Raw genomic sequence first — 20,965 nt, 5'->3', positions numbered from 1 at the left:
TGGCTGCGGGCGGGGGACGAGGGACACCTGGGCAGCGGCGGGGACTCGGGGGGCTCCTTCATTCCCCTGGGGGCTCCTTCATTCCCCTGGGGGCTCCTTCATCCCTCCGGGGGGCTCTCTGGGGGCGAGCATCGGCAGCCACCCGGGAGCCCTGCGGTGCCCGTGCCCGTGCGGGGCCGTGGCCGGGGCGAGCGGGGGAGGCGGCGGCAGCCCCCGGGGGGGTCCGTGGGGGCTGGCCGGCGGTGCGAGGCGGCTGCGGGCTCGGCTGCGCAGCGCCGTCCCCTTCCCCTCTCGGTGGGAAGTGATGGTTGAGTCCGGCGGCGGCGGCTGCTGCTGCTGCTTCTCGTGTGGCTGGCAGGCTCTCCGCTGCGCTGCCTGCGCCGCTCTCGCCTCGATCCCTCCCTCTCCCCTCCTCCTCCTCCTCCTCCTCCTCTTCCTCGCACTCCCCGCAGCCCTCTCCCGCCGCCGCTCGCCCGGCTCTCCCCTCCGGCGGCCGTGGATGCCGCGCCGCCCGCCGCGCCTCCTCCCCAAGCCTCCCGTCCCCCGGGCGGCCGGCCGGCGGCGCCGGGGCTCCGCGGGTGCGGAGCGGCTCAGCCCCGGCGCGGAGCGGGACTGATGCTGGGAGCGGAGCGGAGCCAGCCGCCCGCGCAGTCCTGCAGGAGGCGTCGGGCGCTGCGCGGCGCTCGGGACCCGGAGCGCTCCTCTCCGCCTCTCATCGCCCCGCCGGGGGGATTTGGCGCTGTCCTCAGCCCCGCCGCCGCTCGGAGGACGAGGGCGCAGCCGACAAGAGCCGCCGGGGGTTTTGGTGTGAGTGTGTGTGTGTGTGGAATAACTGCGGACATGACTGCGTGGAGGAAATTCAAGTCTCTGCTGGTTTTCTGCGCGGGGCTCCTCACTGCAGCTCAGGGTAAGATTGGGGTTTCTTGCATTAGGGTCTACACCGGATCCGCGCGGGCTGTGGTTACGGCACGGATTCCCCCCGCTAACCGCTCGCATGGGCTCTGCCCTCTCGCCCCCAAGGCTCCCCGAGCCGGGCTCCCATCTCCCTGCCTCCCTCCCTCCGTCTCCCCGTGTCCGCCGGTGCTCCCCGAGGGCTCGGTTCCCGGCCGCCACCTCCCGCGGGGGGCACCGGACCCGGGAGTCGGGCAGCGGCTGCCGCGGTGCCGGCGGGGGAGCCTCGAGCACCCAGCCCGCCCTGGGCAGCGCATCCAGCCCCCCCCGGGCAGCGCCGGAGTTTGGGAACACTTCGCTCTCCGCACATGCACCAACGGCACTCGCTGCCGTGCGAGGGACAGTCCCCGGGCTGGCAAGTTTGGCTCTCCCCGCCTCCCCTGCCTTCGCCGTGCTCGGGGGGAGTGGGTGGCCGCCGAGAGCCGCCCCCGCCTGCCTTCGGCCGGCTCCGCACCCCGCGAGTGGCGGGGAGGTGGGGATGCGGGGGGCCGGGGTCCCCCTCTCCGTGCCCGAGGGATGGGGGCTCCTCGCTGCTCGGTGAGGTGGGGAGCGTCTCCCACCCCCGGCTGGGTTTCTCCTTAAAATCAATGGGGTGGGAGGGAGGAGAAACGAGGGGGGTGACGGTGGAGAATTGGGTTACACAACTTCGGTGCTGGCCTCAGCCCCATCACTTGCCTCGTCGCTGGAGACAACAACTTGCCCATTATTCACTTTGCCTCTCGTTAGCCCCGTGCTTTTTTCGTGCTGGGAGAGGGATGCGAGTGCGTGTGTGCAGGAGCGAGGGAGGGAAGGAGAGAGGCAGGGATGGAAGGAGGCTGGGAGGGAGGGAGGCTGCTCGCAGCCGAGCACCTGTCCCCGTTACAGCCTCTTCCCTCTCCCACCACGCTCCCGGCTGTTCCTGCCTGCCTCCAGGAGGACGGGTCCCCTTGCGGTCTGTGCTGTGCGAGGCTCCTTTAACCCTTCCAAGGCGCTTTGCATCGCTCCCACCATTTTATTTTTCTCATTTAAAAAAAAAAATAATAATATTATTTCACTCGCCCTCTGCAGGGGGGAGGGAGGGGAGGAGGATGCGGGAGGGGAGGGGGGCGAGCCCACCGCGGCCCGGGCTGCGGGGCGAGGCTGCCGGAGCCCCTTTCCCCCCCCTCCCCGGGGCCGGGCTCCCGGGAGGCCAGCGCTGCGGGGTGCCCCCCCTTTTTGGCAGCCGGGATCCGCAGGGAGAGGCGGTGGAAGGCCGGCCCGGGCTGCCGGCAGCCGGCCGGGAGCTGTGCCCGGTCCGGGGAAGCTGCTGCGGCTCCGCACCGCGCCTCTGCCCAAATCCTGGCGCTGCCTCGCTTGGCCAGGCAGCGCCGCTCGGCTGCCCCCGGCCCTGCTGTGGTCGCGGGGGGGCTCAGCTCGGCTCTGCCCGGCTCGGTTCGGCTCGGCTCAGCTCTGCTCAGCTCAGCCCGGCACAGCCCAGCTCCCCTTCTCTGAGCAACCCGCATCCCCTCTCCTCCCAACGGAGGGATGCTGCCCGGTGTCCTCGCCCTGCCCAAACTTCCAGCACCCGCCCCGCTGCCTTCCTCCGACCCCCCCGACCCCCCCCGGAGCTGCACCCGGCCGCCCCCCGGCCCCGCCGGCTCCCGGGGCGGGCCGACACCCGCGGCTCATTTGTTAAATACACTGTGGCTGGTTCTGTCATTTGACATTTAAGTGTTTTCTTTTCATGGCTGACAGCACATATGAAAAGCTGGAGGCTGGATCATGGTTATTCAGCGGAGATCCGACGTGTTTTGCTTACATACAAAGGCTTTGCCAGGAACACTCGGGCACTGCCTCTGATGCTGCTCTGCAGAATGTAATTATACCTCGCTTAATGTGGAGCAGCAACACACCTACTTAAAGGCTACAAACTGACTTAATATTGAAGTCAAACAACAGGTAGAAGGGGGAACCAGCGGGGACATTTGACATAATTCTTTCCCATTTACCTTCCCGGGCAATTGAGCACAGGTATCTATATTTAGTCAAATGTAATCCTGAGGCTGAAATTACATTTGTAGTTTTGAGAGTGAAAGAACTCCTTCCTTAGTAACTTGGAGAGCATGGGCTTTCAGGAGCACGTACAATTTTAATTAATATATCCCCAGAACTCTTCGTTTTACCTGCCCCTTGGTAATCAAGTCATTTGGTAGTCACTGTGACAGGAATTCACATCGTTTTGAGTTTGTGTGGGCTTATTACGATTTTAAAAAAACACAATAACAACAACAACAAAACTTTGAATTTCTCGAGGTGTTGCCACACGCTTTCCCTTATCTTTCAGTAAAGAAGAGGTGGGCTGAATTTCACATTGTTGCTCATTATGAAAGAAAATGCAAGCCCTCTGTGGCTGTGCAATTGTCTGTAACTTTTAAAGGAAAAAAGAAAGGACTAAAATGAACATATGTCATCTTTCCTTGTGGTAGACTTGAGGTGCAGCTCTGTACATTTCTTTGGACTCGTTTCATCTGACTGAGGCATCTGAGTATTCTGGAAAACATTTGGGAGAACCTTCCCTGTCTACTGTGCTTTAAACATCAAGGAGAATTAGCACGCAGTCCTTCGAAGGAACCACTTGCCCACAAACTACCCCATCAGAGCAATTATGCCTCAACAAGGCAGGCAGCACCATGCTCAGGTCTGCATGTTAAGATGGGCATGTTTATAGAGCCATTTGCTAATTCTAATAGGCTATATCCTCACAAAAGCAAACATAAAAACATCTTGATTTACTTGAAACACCTCTGCTTTTTTTTTTTTTTTGATTAAAAAAAAAACTGCTAGAGAAGAAATGGTAGATTTAATCCAAAATCAGACTAGAATTCAAGATAAAAGATGGAAATGTCTTTCTGCTGTGATCTGAGATCTGTGGACAATCTATTTCCAGTGTAAAAATACAAATTGCGTAATTCTTTAAATCATCCCAGTATGTGTTTTGAAGATCATCTCCTGGACTTTTTAAGATAGCCAGATATAACACCTTCATTGTCACCTAATTGCCTAAAAAAAAAAAAAAAAGGGGGGGGGGGGGCATAAGCAGGCTTTTTTTTTTTTTTATGGTACAACTTCAGAGGTATTATTCAGTTTAATGGAAATAGCAAAGGGAACACATTCCTGTTCTTAAATCAAATCCAGGCAGTGAAAGGACTCCTTCATCTATAGCTGAGCATTTTGTTGTTTTGAGTTTTTTTGTTTGCTTTTTTTTGTTATTGTTGTTTTTTAGAAATAAAAACCAAAACATTTTATGCACCTTCTGTTTGCTGTTATCACTTTGTCAAAATAATTGCTGTGACTACATCATACAAAGTTCCCACTATGTTTAAGGCCTACTCTTGTTGAACTGTGAATGTTTCTCTCTTTTACAGTCATGTATTTTCTCTCTCTCCATAGCAGTGTTTCTCAAACTGTGAAGCTGGTCTCTCTAGAGAGGCTCCATTCTCTTCCAGAGAAGGCTAAAGCAATTCTAGGGAAAATGAGCTGAAAAAAAAAAAGAAGAAGAAAGAAAAAAAAAAATCTTTTAAAGAACAGCAGAGCCAGGTGTTGGATACCCAGCTGCAAAACAAAGTGTTTTGTGGATGCATTCCGCACCCCACCTCCAGACCAATGGGGAAATGGCCATGGAAGGACAGAAAACAGAATAGCCAGCTCTGACCACATGATTAAGCTATAATATTCTAAAGTTAAAAATTACTTACTTTTTGGTAATTTGCATCTTACCTGATTTTGCATTAAGATATGTCTATAATGTTCTTAACTCCGTATAGGAAGTATGCAAAAACTGAATATAATATGGTGCAGAACATAGCAGTTCAACAAAGATTCCCCTAACAATCACTCCATACCTTTGAAGCCACCAATGAGATTTGAATTGCCACCACCAGCCAGTACCAAGGTTCCCAGTTTCTCTGTGAGTGGAGCAGGATATTGGTGTGAGGAGTTGGTGACAGCCTACAAGGACATGCAGGCATGAGCACACATGAACTTCAGGATGTAGCAAAATCTGTGAGGACAGGTCAGCATCTTCTGCGATCTATAGATATGGGAAACATTATGTGGATTATGTCCTGTTTGTTTATTTTACTTACTGTAATTCCCATGACCCTCTACAGAGACATGCAAGATTTTGATCAGGCTTTTTTTTTTTTTTTTTTCGGGGGGTGGGGGGGTGGGAGCGAGTGGATTTGAATTTTTTTTTTTCCCTGCAGAATTCTTTTTCTATGCAAACATGGAATCTAGCTCTTCATCTCTTTATTACTCATTATATAATTGTATCATTACATATGCATTGATGTATGCAAGTTTTTAAAAGACATCTACAGGTCTTCAGCCCCAGTACTATTTACAGCCATTAAAACTTGGCCTCACTGAATTAGAAACAATCTGAAACTTATGCTTATCTGTGAATATTTTAAACAGAAAACAATGCATCCAATATTTACCATGCACCCTAGAAAGGCTGAAAAAAGGTAGGGACCACTGATTTCAACTTCTTGAAGCCATGTCATCCATATGCTGTCACATTAAACTTCCTCTTGCAACCTTTCCTCGGAGAAGTAACTGCTTAATAATGTGGCTGTATAATGCCTCCAATGACATTAAAGATACGATTTAATTCATTTTGCTCAAATCTGTATTGAGCCATCATGTCTCTCTGAACATGATAGCATTGTTGTGCAAGTAAACAGCTGTAGGTGTAAGATCTACCGCAGTATGGTGCTGGGTTCCCTGTAACCACCAGGGGTTGCAGTGTCGAAAGGGGAATTGCTGATTTAACTCTAGCAGTGAATCAATAGCATAAGTATTTGCCATGATTTCTTCTGAAATTCGACTATACAACTGGATTTCAGTCAGGGTTCCCAAATAAGAAGCTAGTCTCTAGTTATCCATGTGATTGCAAAATTAGGAGATTCGAATGAGCTAAATTGGATGTTCTTCCAATTTCTGCAGTGAGCAGAAGGATGAGAATCATATGGAAATTCTCCTAATGGGTATGAATCAGTTTCTTTTACTTTACTTTTCTACGTCAGATGCAGTTTCCTTTAAACCATTTTTATCAGCCAGTAACTTTTGAAATTGAGAAAAAATGCCATTAATGCCTGAGGAAAGCTGCGAGATCTTACTTTGTCCTCACACATCTTTATTCTGGCTAGATGAAAGATTTCATTCAACTATATGATATTTCTATTGCATTCGAGAAAATCTGCACTATATTTGTTATCAGCATTTCTCCATAGAATAACTGCTTAAACAAATTACTTGGATTATTGCTAGTGTTATATTGACACACAAAGGCAACATTCATCAGTTGCCTGCATTTAGTAATTGAACGGTAAATGGAAGCACGCATGCACTGAAAACTCTTACAAGAGTAATACTGCATCTTATTGCCACTAACAAGCATTACTTGCTAGGAGACAAACATTTTTTCTGCATTTCTTACTCATTAAAAAGAGAGAGAGAGAGAGAGAGAGGGAGAGAGAGGGAGAATGACAACAGTTTCTTGCCATTTTTACCTGTTGGGCATATTCAGTTAAAAGAGCAGAACAAGATTTAATCACTGTTATATTGCTTATGATTAACCAGAATTCCTCTTGATTAATCAGAATATTATCAATGATTTGCTTTTAGCAAAAGATAAGCAAAAAAAAAAAAAGAATTCACAATTCCTTGCAATTTAGCAATGTTCTAATTTCCAATATAACAATTAATCACAGTTTGCTACAGCTTTATAATTTTAGATTCTGCATTTTAACAATACATTAATGCATGTTCTGAAATAGTGATTCCTCCTCTTTCAGTTTAATTTTTTGTCATCAGTGTCAAGGAAAATGTAACTATGCACAGTTGTGTGGCCCTATTCTGCTGCAGTTGAAACTGAAATTTCTATTGACTTTGGCAGTATCTGAATTGTTCACTTGTGAAAATATTGCTAATCTGAATAAGGCAAACACAGTAGATACTGTAGCAGAATAGTGGATCCAGATCCTGTTTAATGATTTCTTGTGACCAAGCACTTCTGACAGAGAATCCATGAAAATCCATGAAACACCAAAAAAAAAAAGGGGGGGGAGGGGTGACAGGAATATATGAATCCAAGCAATCACCCCTGATAATATTGAAGGGTTTATTTACTTAAAGAAGTAATTTGTTTTTAAACAATTATTTGTATTTCAAAGTATGGCTTTATGTGACCTCTGCCTTGCTTCCTTTTTTTTTTTTCTCTTCAATTTTTCCCCTTTTCCTTAAAGAAATTATGAAGGATGATATACACAGAAACACAGTATCATTTTAGTCCTTGGATGTTCTATGTCTTTCCTACAGTATCCCATGGATACTGAAATACAGAATCATGTTCCCTATTCATGTCTCCATTGTACAGTGGCTTTCCAAAAGAAATGTTTGCAGCAGTGCATCTGACAGAGGACTGAATAAATAATAATGAATAAAACTATGTGTGCAGTGTTTGTTTTGCAAACTTGCATAAAATATTGTCAGTGTTTTAACATTACCTTTTGCAGCACCTGCTTCATGCCCTATTCTAAGTTTCAAGGTGATAACTTTTCAATGCAATTTTTGCAAAACATGAAATATTTCTTATTTCTTTTCTGAAAGTTTTCCTTGTTTTTAATATAGACAGCTATTTCAACACCTAGATTCAATTCCTTTATTGAAATGTTCTTACAGTTCGGTTGTTTCCACCAGGCTTTTGACATTTGTCAGAAAGCAAATCTGGGGCTAGAGATACATCTTTTCCTCATCCTATGATTTTCAGATCAAATGTAGCCAAGGTATAATACTTCATAAATCATTATTTTCTTCCTTTGACTTGTGTTACTCACAATATCGAGTTCACATACAAAAACTAAGAGAACACGAACATTCAAACTATTTTTGCCTACACTGCTGCTGAAACACCAGCAATGTGCAGTGCCTAAAGAGGCTGGCACCACAAACAAGGTGTTTTATTTTTTATATAGTGGTCCAGCAATAGCTTAGGTTTAAAAGCACCTTCACTGTGCTTGCAATGTCTGTTGTTGAAACGGGTCAGGGAGATTGATTCTCTCTGCATAGTGTATCCAAAAATATGTGAAAGAGAACTTAGGTTTGCCTTTGAGCACTGTTCTTGAGGTAGAAGTTGCCTTTTAGGAGTGCACCAGGGCTCACTCTGATCTCATGGTGCATATAAAGTAGATGCCAAGGAATTTGGGATCCATACCGACCCAACAGCATACAGCACAGTTGGAGGTGCAGGCAACATAGCAGTCATTTTGCCAGGGAGCAAGCCGCCAGATATTGCAGAAATATGTGTGAGTTTGGGGAACCTGAGTTGTACTGTACTTTAGAAAAAGAGTGCAGGTGACAGTGACAACAAGAAAACAGGGAAGAGTGATGCTTTTAATGGCATTACGTAAGAAAACAAGCAGCAAATAGGATCATTTTGACCCATTGTTTCTCTTTTTATTTGTCCTGATTGTAGAGATTCTTGCATAACGGTGAAGTTTTTGAAGGGGACATTTTAATAAAATTAAAATAAATGCGAAGAGTTTAACTTATTTTTAGACTAATTTTACATGCTTCTGGTCATGAAACAAATGGTCATGACAAATCACTCTATTCTCACTAATATCTGTGGGATATCAGTGCAGAATCCGACAGCTTCCAAGTGACTAAGTACACTATTTTAGCCTTGCCCCAGCAGCCAGATTCTGTATTGGTATCCTGCTGATGTTTCTTATAATACATGGATTGAGTCATACCAATCATTTTGTGGGGGGAAAAACCGTTTTATTTTTCACTTTTAGAACCTCGGTACAATCAAGCATTTGTTAATATCACAGTCTGTGACCCTCTATATTTGTAGACATTCCTCTTGAGAAATTAAATTGATTTTCTTTATCTTAGCGTGTAAATATCCTCAGCACACACCTTGACCCATTGTTTGCAGTGTCTCTCATGCTGAAGAATGTAGTGCTAATAGATTTTAAGAAGTCAACAGTGGCAGCAGTAGTACCATTTTGATCGTGGGCTGTACTCAGCCATTTATACATTGTTTACATATGAAACCTTTATAGGGGAAGCTTTATCATGGTATTTATTTATAATACATGTTAATGCTGAAATTTTCTTTTTTTTTTTTTTTTCTTTTTTTCCAGGTACATAAGGTTGTTAATTTGAAACAGATCTGACAGTCTGTAGAGATAAAGCATTCTGCTATGCAGAACTGGTTGTGATCTAGTTCTCAGTTGGACAGTTTGGGGTGCCCATGCGTGACCTGATCCAAAGGCAGGGGAACTCACACACACGCACGCATGCGTGCACATATGCTCATAAGCACACATGCACACACAAAATTTATTAAACATAATGGTCTTTGAGTCTAGCTTTTGTTATAACCATACATCAAAGAGAGAACTTATATTAAAATATGGATGCTAGAACAAATCTAATAATAACGGGAATACAAAGAAATTGAGCTCGTCGTTGTTATTATTAATATGAAATGTTATGCAAATAAACACAGAAACATCATTTACAGTGAAGATACATGTTGTCTCAGAATTTTTGACCTAGCTGAAGTATATCTCACTCAGTGAGATATAGGTTTTCAGTGGTTATATAATTTATTTGTTTCTGAGGAGAGATTAACCTTTAACTGCTTTCTTTAGCAACATTTAGTAAACAGACTGATAGCATGGAGATGATCTATGCAAACAGCAAAGAAGGATTTCTTCAACTCATGTTGCCATGACAATTTAGATTTTCCCTGTCAACTCTTGAGAAGCTCTGAAGTCATTTCTTTAAAGCAATGAATCAGGGAATATTTTGGAAAATGAAGTTGCTCTTTTTTATTTTATTTTATATTTTTTTTTAGTTTAATATCATTTAGCACAGTGAAGGGCCTGACCCAAAGGATTTGAAAATCTGCAAACAGGAACTATTGTAAAAAATATAACATCATGAAATCCTCTCCATGGATCTCAGTTGATTTACACCAGTAGAGAAGCTTACTTCAGATGCATTATTGAGTGATTTATTTTTCATTTATTAGCTATGTGATAATAATAAATAGTCATCATAGAAACAATAACAGATAATGAAGAGTGGAGAAGCCAGCTTATAGTTGTCATTTTGAGCTTCATGACAATATATTATCTTGCAGCTATTTTGAAAAATTAGATTATAGAGGGATTATAGAACAAAGAAGGACTAATCATTTTATTTCTTTTACAGTTCCAATTATAAAATTAGTTCAATGAATGAGGAACAGAATCAACAGGCCACATACCTAAAATGCTATCAAAGATACTTGCCACAAAAAATATATTACTAATCAAACTTTCACCTTTTGATTTATTTCACAAGAAATAAATTGTTTTGAAAATATGTAAAACTAGTCCAAATTACTTTAATTTGCTTCTCATGGAAATAAATTATTGTCTTACAGAGGTATTTCATAGGTTGATGTTAGCAGTAAGGGAAACATGGTAAAAGAAATGAAGATAAAGTGAAGTGCTGTTTCCACTGGGAAAATAAGTTTCTCTGTATATAAGACAAGAAAAGTAGCTCAGTAATAGTTTTCTTTTTAAAAGATTCATGGCAGATGATGGCTACTGAGTTGGTGTAGTTTGTTTACTGCTTTTGCAATGGCTTTGAGATGAGTCATATCACATTAGAAGGAAAATTGAGAGCTGTTTTTGTCAAAGTGAATTCAGTTTTCCTCTTTTTCTTTCTTTTTTTTTTTATATATATATATAACCAAATCATTAGTTCTTTTTAAACAGAAATGCTTAATTGTTTGTTTTAGTGTTGATTCTCATTGTGTCCATAAATCCAAGTTCCCTTTGCTAGGAATTGTATATCTAGGTCTTTAATTTCTGTATACCAGATAAGGTGAGATAGGGTCTCCATTTAGTTAGCTTCATGCATCCTCTTTAAAGTACAAGCCATTTTATTGTCAAGCTAATTTGGACCACAATAATTTCAAACATGGTTGTTTTTTTCCAAGTCTTTCTATCCCCTTGCATTCAGAGAGGGAGTTCACTGAATAAGGACTATAAGATGGGACCTCAAGAGTTCATGGTATAAAGAAATCTTTATTTCTGTCTTATTTCCTTATTGGCTTTATCACTGTATTTTACTGGTAATGCATCTCAGTGTACCCTCAGTGTTAAAGTAAAGTGGTACTTACTTATATGAATATTTGTTAAAGAAACAGACTTCCGGATGGCATATACTTACGATACATCACATCATACCCATTCATCATGAAAAGCAATCCTCTTCTTCCAAAATATCTGATGGAAGAAGAGATCCATTTGTTGAATAAAAGAACATGTACATATGTAACCATAAAAGCACCTGTCTGAGCTCATTTCACCTGCAAAACAAGTTGCAGGTAAATTTCAAGGGAACTGGAAAGGGAGCAGAAGGTAGTGTTTATTGTCAAGCATCTAGATTTGAAGATATCTTTATTTTTATTTTATTTTCACTTTATTTTCATGAGTGCCAAGCATCTGAAGTTCCCACTGGCTTAAGAGACAACTGCAGATCTCATCACTTCTGAACCTGAAGGAATTTGTTCTGTACTTAATTTTATACTTGAGAATCACCATAATCTGAAGGTAATGTGGTGCCGTGAAAAAGAATTGATATACAGCAGTGTACACTGTATATATGTGTACAGCAGTGTACAACTTCTGTTATCTTCCAAGTAGTATCTGAATTAAATAAAGTTTCTAAGTCTAGAGTCATTTTTGTTTGTTTGTTTGTTTTGTTGTTGTAATCGAGTCTTCCTAAAGGGAAGTTGTGGTTTGTTTTTCTTTAAAACTGTTGTACTTAAGCATTTCTGTATTTAAAAAGCCACCTGGATCTGATGTACCCAGGAACAAAATGTTTGTGATTGCAGAGCAAACATTAAAAGCAGCACCAAATCAAATTTTGGAGTGAAGCCAACTCATAGACTATTGGCTATATTGGTTAATGGAGGCTGTTGTGCTGGCCCCAAATTAAAAACAATCAGTTTCACCTCCACTTTATTACCTATGCGAGTATTCATCATTTTTACGCTCATCCCAAATTGATGGTAACTAATTGCAGTTCTTTGGGGCTCCATTTACCTTTCTAAGAAGCAGATCATTCGTAAGGGGTGATGCAGTACTTTACAGCCCTGGTGGAAAAAAGTCTCCCCAGTTTTAGCGCTTTAGGATAGGCACCAAACTCCATTTCGTATTATCATGTCTCTCTCTGTAGACCGTATTTGCAGGATGGATAGGTTTGTGCAAATGTTTTGAATGTGCTTTGTCACACAGCACTGGTACATTCAGATAGTTTTGCTAAGCAGAAGCATTTTGTGCGACAGTCTCAACAGCAGCCTGCTTCGCAGAGCTACTCAGTGACACTGCTGTTGTCTACGTACTACCCAAAAAGAGCGATGTCCATGGGGATCATGTCCCCTGGGGGGAAAAAATCAATTAAAAAAGAAACTACTCTTTGCCACTGGAAACATAATGTACTGCCCACTGTGAGGAAATAAGCTACGGTGGTGACAGTGACTGTGTCAGGTGAGGGATGGGCATTCAGCACAGAGGACAGCATGGGCAGCTGATGGAAATCGTTGTAGTATTTCATTGACACACTCTCCAATAACACCACTGAGGAAGATAAGCTATCTCAAAAAAGAAGTTACATGTGAAAAAGTGTGACAGCATGTAATGGGGATTTCAGTCAGGATTATTTTATTTATTTTTTAAATCCATCCTTACTCTTGTCATTTGCTGTCTTCCACTCAATTGTTTTTTAGGATATTTTACCTACAATTATATTTATTCCTTAAATGAGTGTTCATTATGTGTATACTGTAATCACAGTTAGTTTGTTTTATAGTAAATCCTAGCATATAGGACCTCATCACACAAAGTATTGTATGAACATAGAGGAAGAGAAACAGACATTTACAGCATTGTGAATGGAACCTTAACTCTGAAGAATGTTGTTTCCAGCATGACCAAATTCAAGCAAAAGAATTCTTCTAAGTTTCACAATTCTTCTGAAATTAGTGGTCACAGTGACTGTCTTTTCTTCTGAAATTTAGCCCACCGCAGCTTCACGCCAGGCATGGCAGTCCAGTTGCTAAGCTGGCACACAGGCTTTACACTGACATGCTGATAATATTGGCACTGGCACTGGCACTGGCACTGGCACTGGCACTGGCAGATTCGCAACATTAAATACTATTTGTCATTTGCTTCCTCTTACTGTTTCTTTAAAAATTTCCATCTGCAGACCTTATCCTTCTTATTTCTGTCATTCTGTAGTGTGAGACCCAGGCTTTGTTATGCTTCTAAGTGGCTGTTCGACATTCTCAGAGAGAAAAGCACCCAGGGTCTCATCTGTGATGACCTGTGCACTGTGAGCAACCAGCACAGAGGTTGAACATGGATACAGGGCACTCTTAGTCCTGAAGAACTAAGTCAGAGACATAAAGTGTGCCCAGATTTTGTGCAAGTCCCATGAATTTGGTTAAGTTTCAGTCTTTAATTTTGTTGTTGTTGTTGTTAAGTTTCAATCTTTAAGTGTCAGTATTTAAAAATGCAAAAAGTGTCACATCACATCAGACCAGAATATCCTGTGTCTGACAATGCCCATTAGCAAATGCACAGAAAAATTTGTGGGAAACATGATATATATACAGCTTTATATTTTAGCAGCCTCTGGCCAGTTTAGGGAAGTCTTAGCCAGAGGTTGCATCTATGTTCAACATCCATCAACAAATTTAACCTTCACAAATCTGTTCTTGAACCTATTCATAATTCAGAATAACACAGCATTTTCTGACGATCTGCTTTACAATTTAATTCCTGCTGTGTGGAAAAGCACTGCATTTTGCTTGTTTTGAAGCTTCTACCTCCTCATTTCCCTGAGCACTTCCAGCTCTTTGGAAATGCTTCACCCTGCATATAGCTTTGTCTGATAGATAGGAAGGGGTGACTTGAATCTGTAAATTACATACTTTTCCCAAGTACACCTAAAAATTCCATATGGACACTTATGTTAATTAACTCCAAGTAATACTGATATATGATTCCCAAATGCATTTTTCATAATTTTTAATGATCATAGTGTTGTACTCAATGCTGCTGATGCACTTAAAAAATAGTTTGTATTTTGTTATAAACAGCCACTTCCGTCTATCCCACTATCTCATTACCTACTTTTTATTCTCATCAGTGATTTTGATTACTTGCTTTCCAATAAATAGTAAAGACAGTACACTGTGACCATCTGAATGACAATGACGTTCAACATTTTGCCCTGTGAGAGATTTCTGGAGCAACAGAAGAGAAAATGCTTAGAAAATTAAGTCCTGGTAAGGACTTAATACAGCAAACCAATTGATTAGTGATCTGCTCTCTCACTGACACCAACTTCCATGGAGTGTGTTAGTAGCTCATCAGCAGTTTAAAATACACTGTATAGCAGCTTTATATTGCATTAACACATGCCATAATTTGCCCCTGTGTGGTCAGCCAGCCCAAGTCATTGGACCTATCAGTTGTCCCCCGTCATACCTTGACAATGTTTTCTTTCCTAGGACAATAAGAAGTAAAAAGTCTGGTAAAAACTGGTGGGAGTTGTGACAAAGTATAATGATGGGATCTGGTGGAGGATTTGATTTCTGAGGAAACTAGGTAATGCAATGGACTGGCTGTCTTTGGAAAACACCACAAAATCCCTGTTGGAAAAGGTTTGGGAAGATGACCATTGTACTGAGAACCCTGAAACCATGTCATCTTTCTAAATTAACCAATTTTCATCCTCCTACCCCCAGACCCGTATTTAGAACAAATTTCCAAAATTAAAAAATAACATTGAATATTCTGCTCCTAGATAGAGGATAATCACAGTTTTAAAAAAAATATACTGTGATCTCCAGTCCATAGGTTTCTGGTTTTAGTTTCATGACGGAAACTTTGTCACGGTCTGAAAGAGAATTGTTTCCCTTGCTTTCTAGTACAGCAGCCTTCCTACAAACATTTAAAGTGGCTCCGAATGGATTACACATAGTCTGCCCTTCCCCTTTATTCTACCTCCACCTCTTCTCAGCAACATATGTAGAAAAGCCTAACATGTAATAAAGCAACACAAATACATATATTTTAAAAAAGCTTAAGTGACCGTTCTGAACAGTAACATGAGACAGAAGAAACCAGATTCTCATTAATGTTAGCAAATCTCCCATGACTGTTCTTGCTCCTTCTTTCTGAAAGGCTCTATTTAATTTTCATAGCAGAAATTTCTGAATATTTCTTGATAGAGTCTATTTGGGAAAGGAAGGCATTAATTACTCCTGGCCTGTGCAAACAAAATAATTGCTTAGCTTTTGAGAGCTGACAAGAACACAGGTTTTCAGAGAGAGAAGTGGAAAAGGACTAAATCTGAAGACGATATAATGTATCTGATGCACTGCAATCTATGTTTCCAGTGAGAAGAGGGAAAGATTCTTTGCTGAACACGACTTTTTTTCATGGCATAACAAAACTATTTTTAAGCTAGTTGTGTTTTCTGCTTGGTTAGAAAAAAAAAATCAAACATTTATTACAATGAAAAAATGTAAAAATACCTTAAGATTATGATCAAAATGAGATTAAGTTTGCAGACAGATACCATACTTAATTAGAAAGAATACTGCGTTTACCTAGCAAGGTTTTAGTAGGGGAAGGCTGCAGGGGTGGCCTCTGTGAGCAGAGCCCAGCAGCTGCCCCATGTCAGATCAGAGCCAGCTCCAGCCGGCTCCAAAAGGTATGAGCCAGGGAGCGACGTTGGGTGGGCCTCTGGGACAGCAGACTGAAGAAATGGGGAAAAAAACAAACAAACAAACAAAAAAACAACCCCGCTGTTTGACAGCAGCTGGGAGAGTGAGGAGTGAGAAGCAGCCCTGCAGACCCCAAGGTCAGTGCAGAAGGAGGGCAGGAGGTGCTCCAGGCACACAGTACAAGTTCCCCTGCGGCCTGTGGAGAGGCCCGTGGTGGAGCAGGCTGTCCCCCTGCAGCCCATGGGTCCCACAGGGAGCAGATCTCCACGCTGCAGCCTGTGGAGGAGCCCCCAGTGGAGCAGGTGGATGTGGCCTGGAGGAGGCTGCGGCCCATGGAGAGCCCCCGCAGGAGCAGGCCCCGGGCCGGAGCTGCAGCCTGTGGAGAGGAGCCCACACAGGAGCAGGGGGACCTGCAGGGGGAGCTGCCGCCCACATGTGGGGGACCCGTGCTGGAGCAGTTTGCTCCTGGGGGGTGGACCCCGTGGTACGGAGCCATGTGGGAGCAGTTCTTGAAGAGCTGCTGCCTGTGGGCAGCCCCCGCAGGCTCAGTTCTGGAAGGACGGCATCCCGTGGGAGGGACCCCACGTGGAGCAGGGGCAGAGAGTGACCGTGAGGGAGTGGTGGAGAGGAAGCGTCAGGGGCTGACCACAACCCCCATTCACCATTTCCCTGCGCTGCTCAGGGGAAGGAGGTAGAAGAGGGTGGATTGGATGGTGGTGGGGTGTTTGTAGTTTGCTTTCAGTTCTCACTGCTCTAGTCTGTTAGTAATAGGCAATAAGTTGCATTAATCTTCCTATTCTGAGTCTGTTTTGACCGTGACAATAACAGGTGAGTGATCTCCCTGTCCTTATCTCAACCCTTGAGCCCTTTCCATCATATTTTCTCCCTCTCTTCCTTTGAGAAGGGGGAGTGAGAGAGTGGTTGTGGTACAGTTCAGCTGTCCATCAGGGTGAAATCACCAGAGAAAGTAATAACTCATTTTAGGTCGCAACAGTTTAATGCTTGTTTAGGTCAATTATCACAATTTGTGCTATCCTGTGTTTAAATATTAAGCTTGCCACTTTTAAGAATTACTCTATACCATATGAAAAAGATCCATATAGAATATCTCATATCACTTTTATCAAAGAATCAGATGGCATGTGCAGTTGGTTTCATGAATTAGTACAATGTTTTTTCTTCAGAGGAAATTATGTAAAGAGATTTTGGTGATAAGCTATAACATTGCTTACTGTTATGTTGGTAGGTGGCATAATCGTTCAATATCTGTCTTTTCTTCTTTCTGCCTAGAATCACTTTCGGTAAGTATACCAATATGTACCTGAAAAATTCAGGTATAATATAATATATTTAGGTATATTATAGAAATATATACCTGAAAAATTTCAGAAAATGAAAACCTGCTGATTATTCAAATGCAACATAATATAACAGTAATTCAAAAGCTCGATCTGAGATGTGCTGAACTCTTCAGTTCCTAATTAATTTCATGGATGTTGAAGACACTTAGCACCAAATAAATACACAGAAGAATTTAAACATCAAGGTCTCCTTTATTGGGAAGGTATTTACATCTAGTACTTAAATTACTGAACTACCACTCACCAGCTAATTTTAACCCCAGAAGCACCCAGATTTACACACGCCTATTTTTTTTTTCATTAGAAATTTTCTTTTGAGCACAAAATTGCATTCCTGCATTCTCAGAATGTTTGCATCCTGTCAGTTCGTATGGGACTGTTATTGAACAGTCATTGGAATCTGCAATATAGATGTCCTTCCATAAGGATAAAACTACTAGGCTTTCTTTAAGTGCACTTGCCAACTTTGGCCTTACATAAGATATTCACGGGGGAGGAACTGCTGCCCTCTCATTTTCCCACAGTAGAGAGAGTAATTTAACAGTTGGAGCACTTAGCTAGATTGTGAAAAAATCTACATTCGGCTTCATCTTCCCTCAGAAAGTTACAGCCTGTCTCATCCTAGTTTTCAGGCATAAGCTGTGACTGCCCTAGGCTCTCCCCAGTTGGTGCTGTGAAGGTTTCCTGTTAAAGTTTCCTTTGGAGGTAGAAGGTTTGGTTTCCAAACCTTTTTTAAAGGAACTCGTATTTAAAAAAAAATGCCTAAACAGTAACTGGTCCCCTCTTACATAGAGAGCATTAGTCGACACATCAGAGTTGTGCTCCCAGTTGGGTTTCTGTATTGCTTGGTGAATATTCAATTATTCTGTGAGAAGTGGAACTGTAAGTAGCCAACCTGGAATACTGCTCTGGGGTTCATTTGCCAGGAAACACCTAAAAGGTAGGTGCTGCAATACCTAATTGCACCCCATTTCAGGAAATAACCAAAAGCTTTTATGAGTAAGGTCTTAACAAGTTAGTCCCTTCAAATAAAAGCTACAAAGAATTCTCACAAAAGAGAGGTGTGCTGTTATCAGGGGGATTGTTTGATTCTGTCCTGCAATTCATATTTATTGAAGACCTAGGCAACTTTTTTTTAAATCTTGCACAAAGTTTCAGCACCATTTGACTAATGAGTTATCTGTCACATCTCCGCTGACATCATCAGTGAGAAGATGAAAATTTAGGTCTAGGTGTAACACGCCCAAGTATTTGTCTGAAGGATCCCAGTTACCATAGTAATGAATATAGTATAAATACATGTGTGCTTGTGTCTGAGAGAGAGACACACATAATTGCAGCCATTTGAATCTATTGTGGAGGTAGTCCCGTAGTTGCCTTTCATTGTTATTCTTCAAATTTTGTCCATTTTTCTAATCATGTTAAAAACATTCCCTTTGTTTATGGATGCAGTATTCAGGCAAACTGCTGCCACACAGGAAGATACGTCTGAAATACTTCGTCCCAGCCCACTGAAGTTCTGCAGCTCAAGCCCGTGACCTTGAACTTCAACCAGGGATTTCTGATATACAGGAGTGATGTGCTGGCAGTGTATTGCATTGCTTATCAGCTTCAACATTACATGGGTTTTCACCTCAAGGCACAGGAAGTCACGATAATTGAGACTGGAGGTCACAGATGTGTAAATTTATCACAAAGTCCATTTCCCCCAGGATGACACATTGCATCTTGGTTCCAAGTAAGTGGAGGAATGCATTTGGAACAGTTTTTGATAGCTATCCCACTGCACTAAGGATTAGAGCAGCCTGGAAAGCTCATCTCAACCTCCATGAATGCATAGTGAACAAAGTATTTTGAATTTTACTGCTCTCTGTTGACAACAGTAGCTTTTTCCCTTTTACTACGTGTGGTAAAATAACACACAGAAGGGAAAAAAAAAGCATGAAGGAAGCACTTCTTGTGATTTTTGTTTTCCTCATCAAAACCAGTTCTGAAAACATACTTTAAAACAGCTAGCGAGGAACTCAGAAGGACTAAAAGGCTATTTACTGACAGAATTAAGAACAGATCTGTCTAGGAATGATTTTGCTGATTGAAAAAAAAAAAAAAAGCAATAGTATCTTTCTTCAAAAAAGATTATAGGCAGTCCAAGAAACTCTAAATGAGTGAATTTAACAAGAGTTGTGGGGAAAATTAAACTACCATAAGGAAGTGCGAAAAAACAGCTTGAAAATCAGTTTGATTAAGGATAACCAGCATAGATTCAGGCAGGGGAGGTCATGCTTAACTAACCTGCTGGAGTTCTTTGAAGATATTGCTGCCACTGTAGATAAGAGAAATTCAGTGGATATAGTCTACTTGTGAGCCTTTGAGAAGGTACCACATCTGAGATTAATGGCTTGGAGAAATCACCATGAAGGCAAAAAAAATGTTGGATGGAAAACTAGTTTAAGTGTAGGCCACAAAGGGAAAGACTGGACAGGAGTTGTGAGGAATCGGTGTAAAGGCCTCTGTTATTCATGATTATGTACATCTGAATGTAAGTGCAGAGGTGAGAATTTGTAATGAAACTTATGGCTTTTGAGGGAGCAAAAGCACAGAACGCTGCGAACATATACAAAAGGTGTTTTATCATTGATATAAAATGGCTAGCAAAAATAAACAGAAATTGGTTAGTGAAATATACAAAACTTAATCTAGGAATATAGAACCAAGTTAGGAAATTCTCACTAAATAAAACAATCTTATATACTGAACAAGTAAACAAATTGGGAATTACTGAGTAAATAAATTGAAGTCATCAGTCCAGATCAAAGCAACCTTTTAAACGGTCAACAAGATGCAAAGATGCTTTAGAAGACAGAAAACATATCAAAGAAAGCAAAGAATATTGTTATAGTACACAAAATGGTAGTAAAAGCGCCTCAGGACATGGTCTACAACATTGCTAATAGTTGTTCAGGGAAAATAATATTTTCTTGTTGGGATTCATTTTAGGGAAACAAAGGATATAAGGTCCTAACAGATGAACAGTGAAGAATGTTAAAGATCCTCAGGTTATTTCACTGTAAACCAGGAAAATGTATGACATTTTTATTATAGTAGGACCCAGGGATTCAAGTCAAAATTAAAGTCCTATTGTGTTTAGGAATGCTAATGGAAGACAGCACCTTCTTGTACCAAGAAGCTTATAATAAAACAGCTTAACTATATAGACAAGGGAAAAAAAAAAAAAAAACAAAAAACATAAAAGACACAGTAATCCATCCAGAGAAGGTCTGTGCCTGAATTGTGATCTAGGATTCTCATTTTATGAGTCTCAAGTCAATATTTTATATAATGAGTTACATTATTCCTTTATAGGTATAAGGGTTTTGGTTAATATGGGGTAGAAAAAAAAATGAAGTTAAATTGACTATAATGGCTATATGTTGATTAAGATGGACTTCATTTCTCCCTGACTTTCTTATGCTTTGAGGTCTGCTAGGAAAGAAAAATATTCTCAGAAGATATTTTCCCCTTGTTATGGAAAGTTTCTTTGCTGCATGACTCAGAGCTTTGAAGTTCATATATTCAATCTTTTCTTTATACATACATTCACTCTTTTAGCTAGGGCTATATCCAAAAAGGGACTTTGCTGCTAAAATACCAGGACCCCTGGTGGCTAACTTCCAAACATCTGCTCCCAAAACTTGAAACTGTAAGTCTGTGTTAAGCTTTACTTCTTGTCTGGGTAAACCAAGGCATCTTGGAATAGAATCTTAAATAGGCATTGAGGAAGGTGTTAATAGGAGTAGATAAAATGCCCCCAGCCCTCTTATAA

The 20,965-nt window shown here is 41.9% G+C and overlaps 1 protein-coding gene across 1 annotated transcript in view; it reads left to right on the top strand.

Annotated features, from left to right (window-relative positions):
- Positions 1 to 840: 840 nt before the first annotated feature.
- CSMD1 (CUB and Sushi multiple domains 1) overlaps positions 841 to 20,965 on the top strand; it is a 1,150,797-nt gene continuing 1,130,672 nt past the window's right edge. Inside the window, exon 1 of the mRNA XM_035542943.1 lies at positions 841 to 907. Within this exon, the coding sequence (XP_035398836.1) occupies positions 841 to 907 (67 nt within the window). The remainder of the gene's footprint in view (positions 908 to 20,965) is intronic.

Source organism: Cygnus atratus, chromosome 3 (genome assembly GCF_013377495.2).
Source record: "Cygnus atratus isolate AKBS03 ecotype Queensland, Australia chromosome 3, CAtr_DNAZoo_HiC_assembly, whole genome shotgun sequence".
Lineage (NCBI taxonomy): Eukaryota > Metazoa > Chordata > Aves > Anseriformes > Anatidae > Cygnus > Cygnus atratus.
This window is presented reverse-complemented; position numbering and strand designations above follow the sequence as displayed.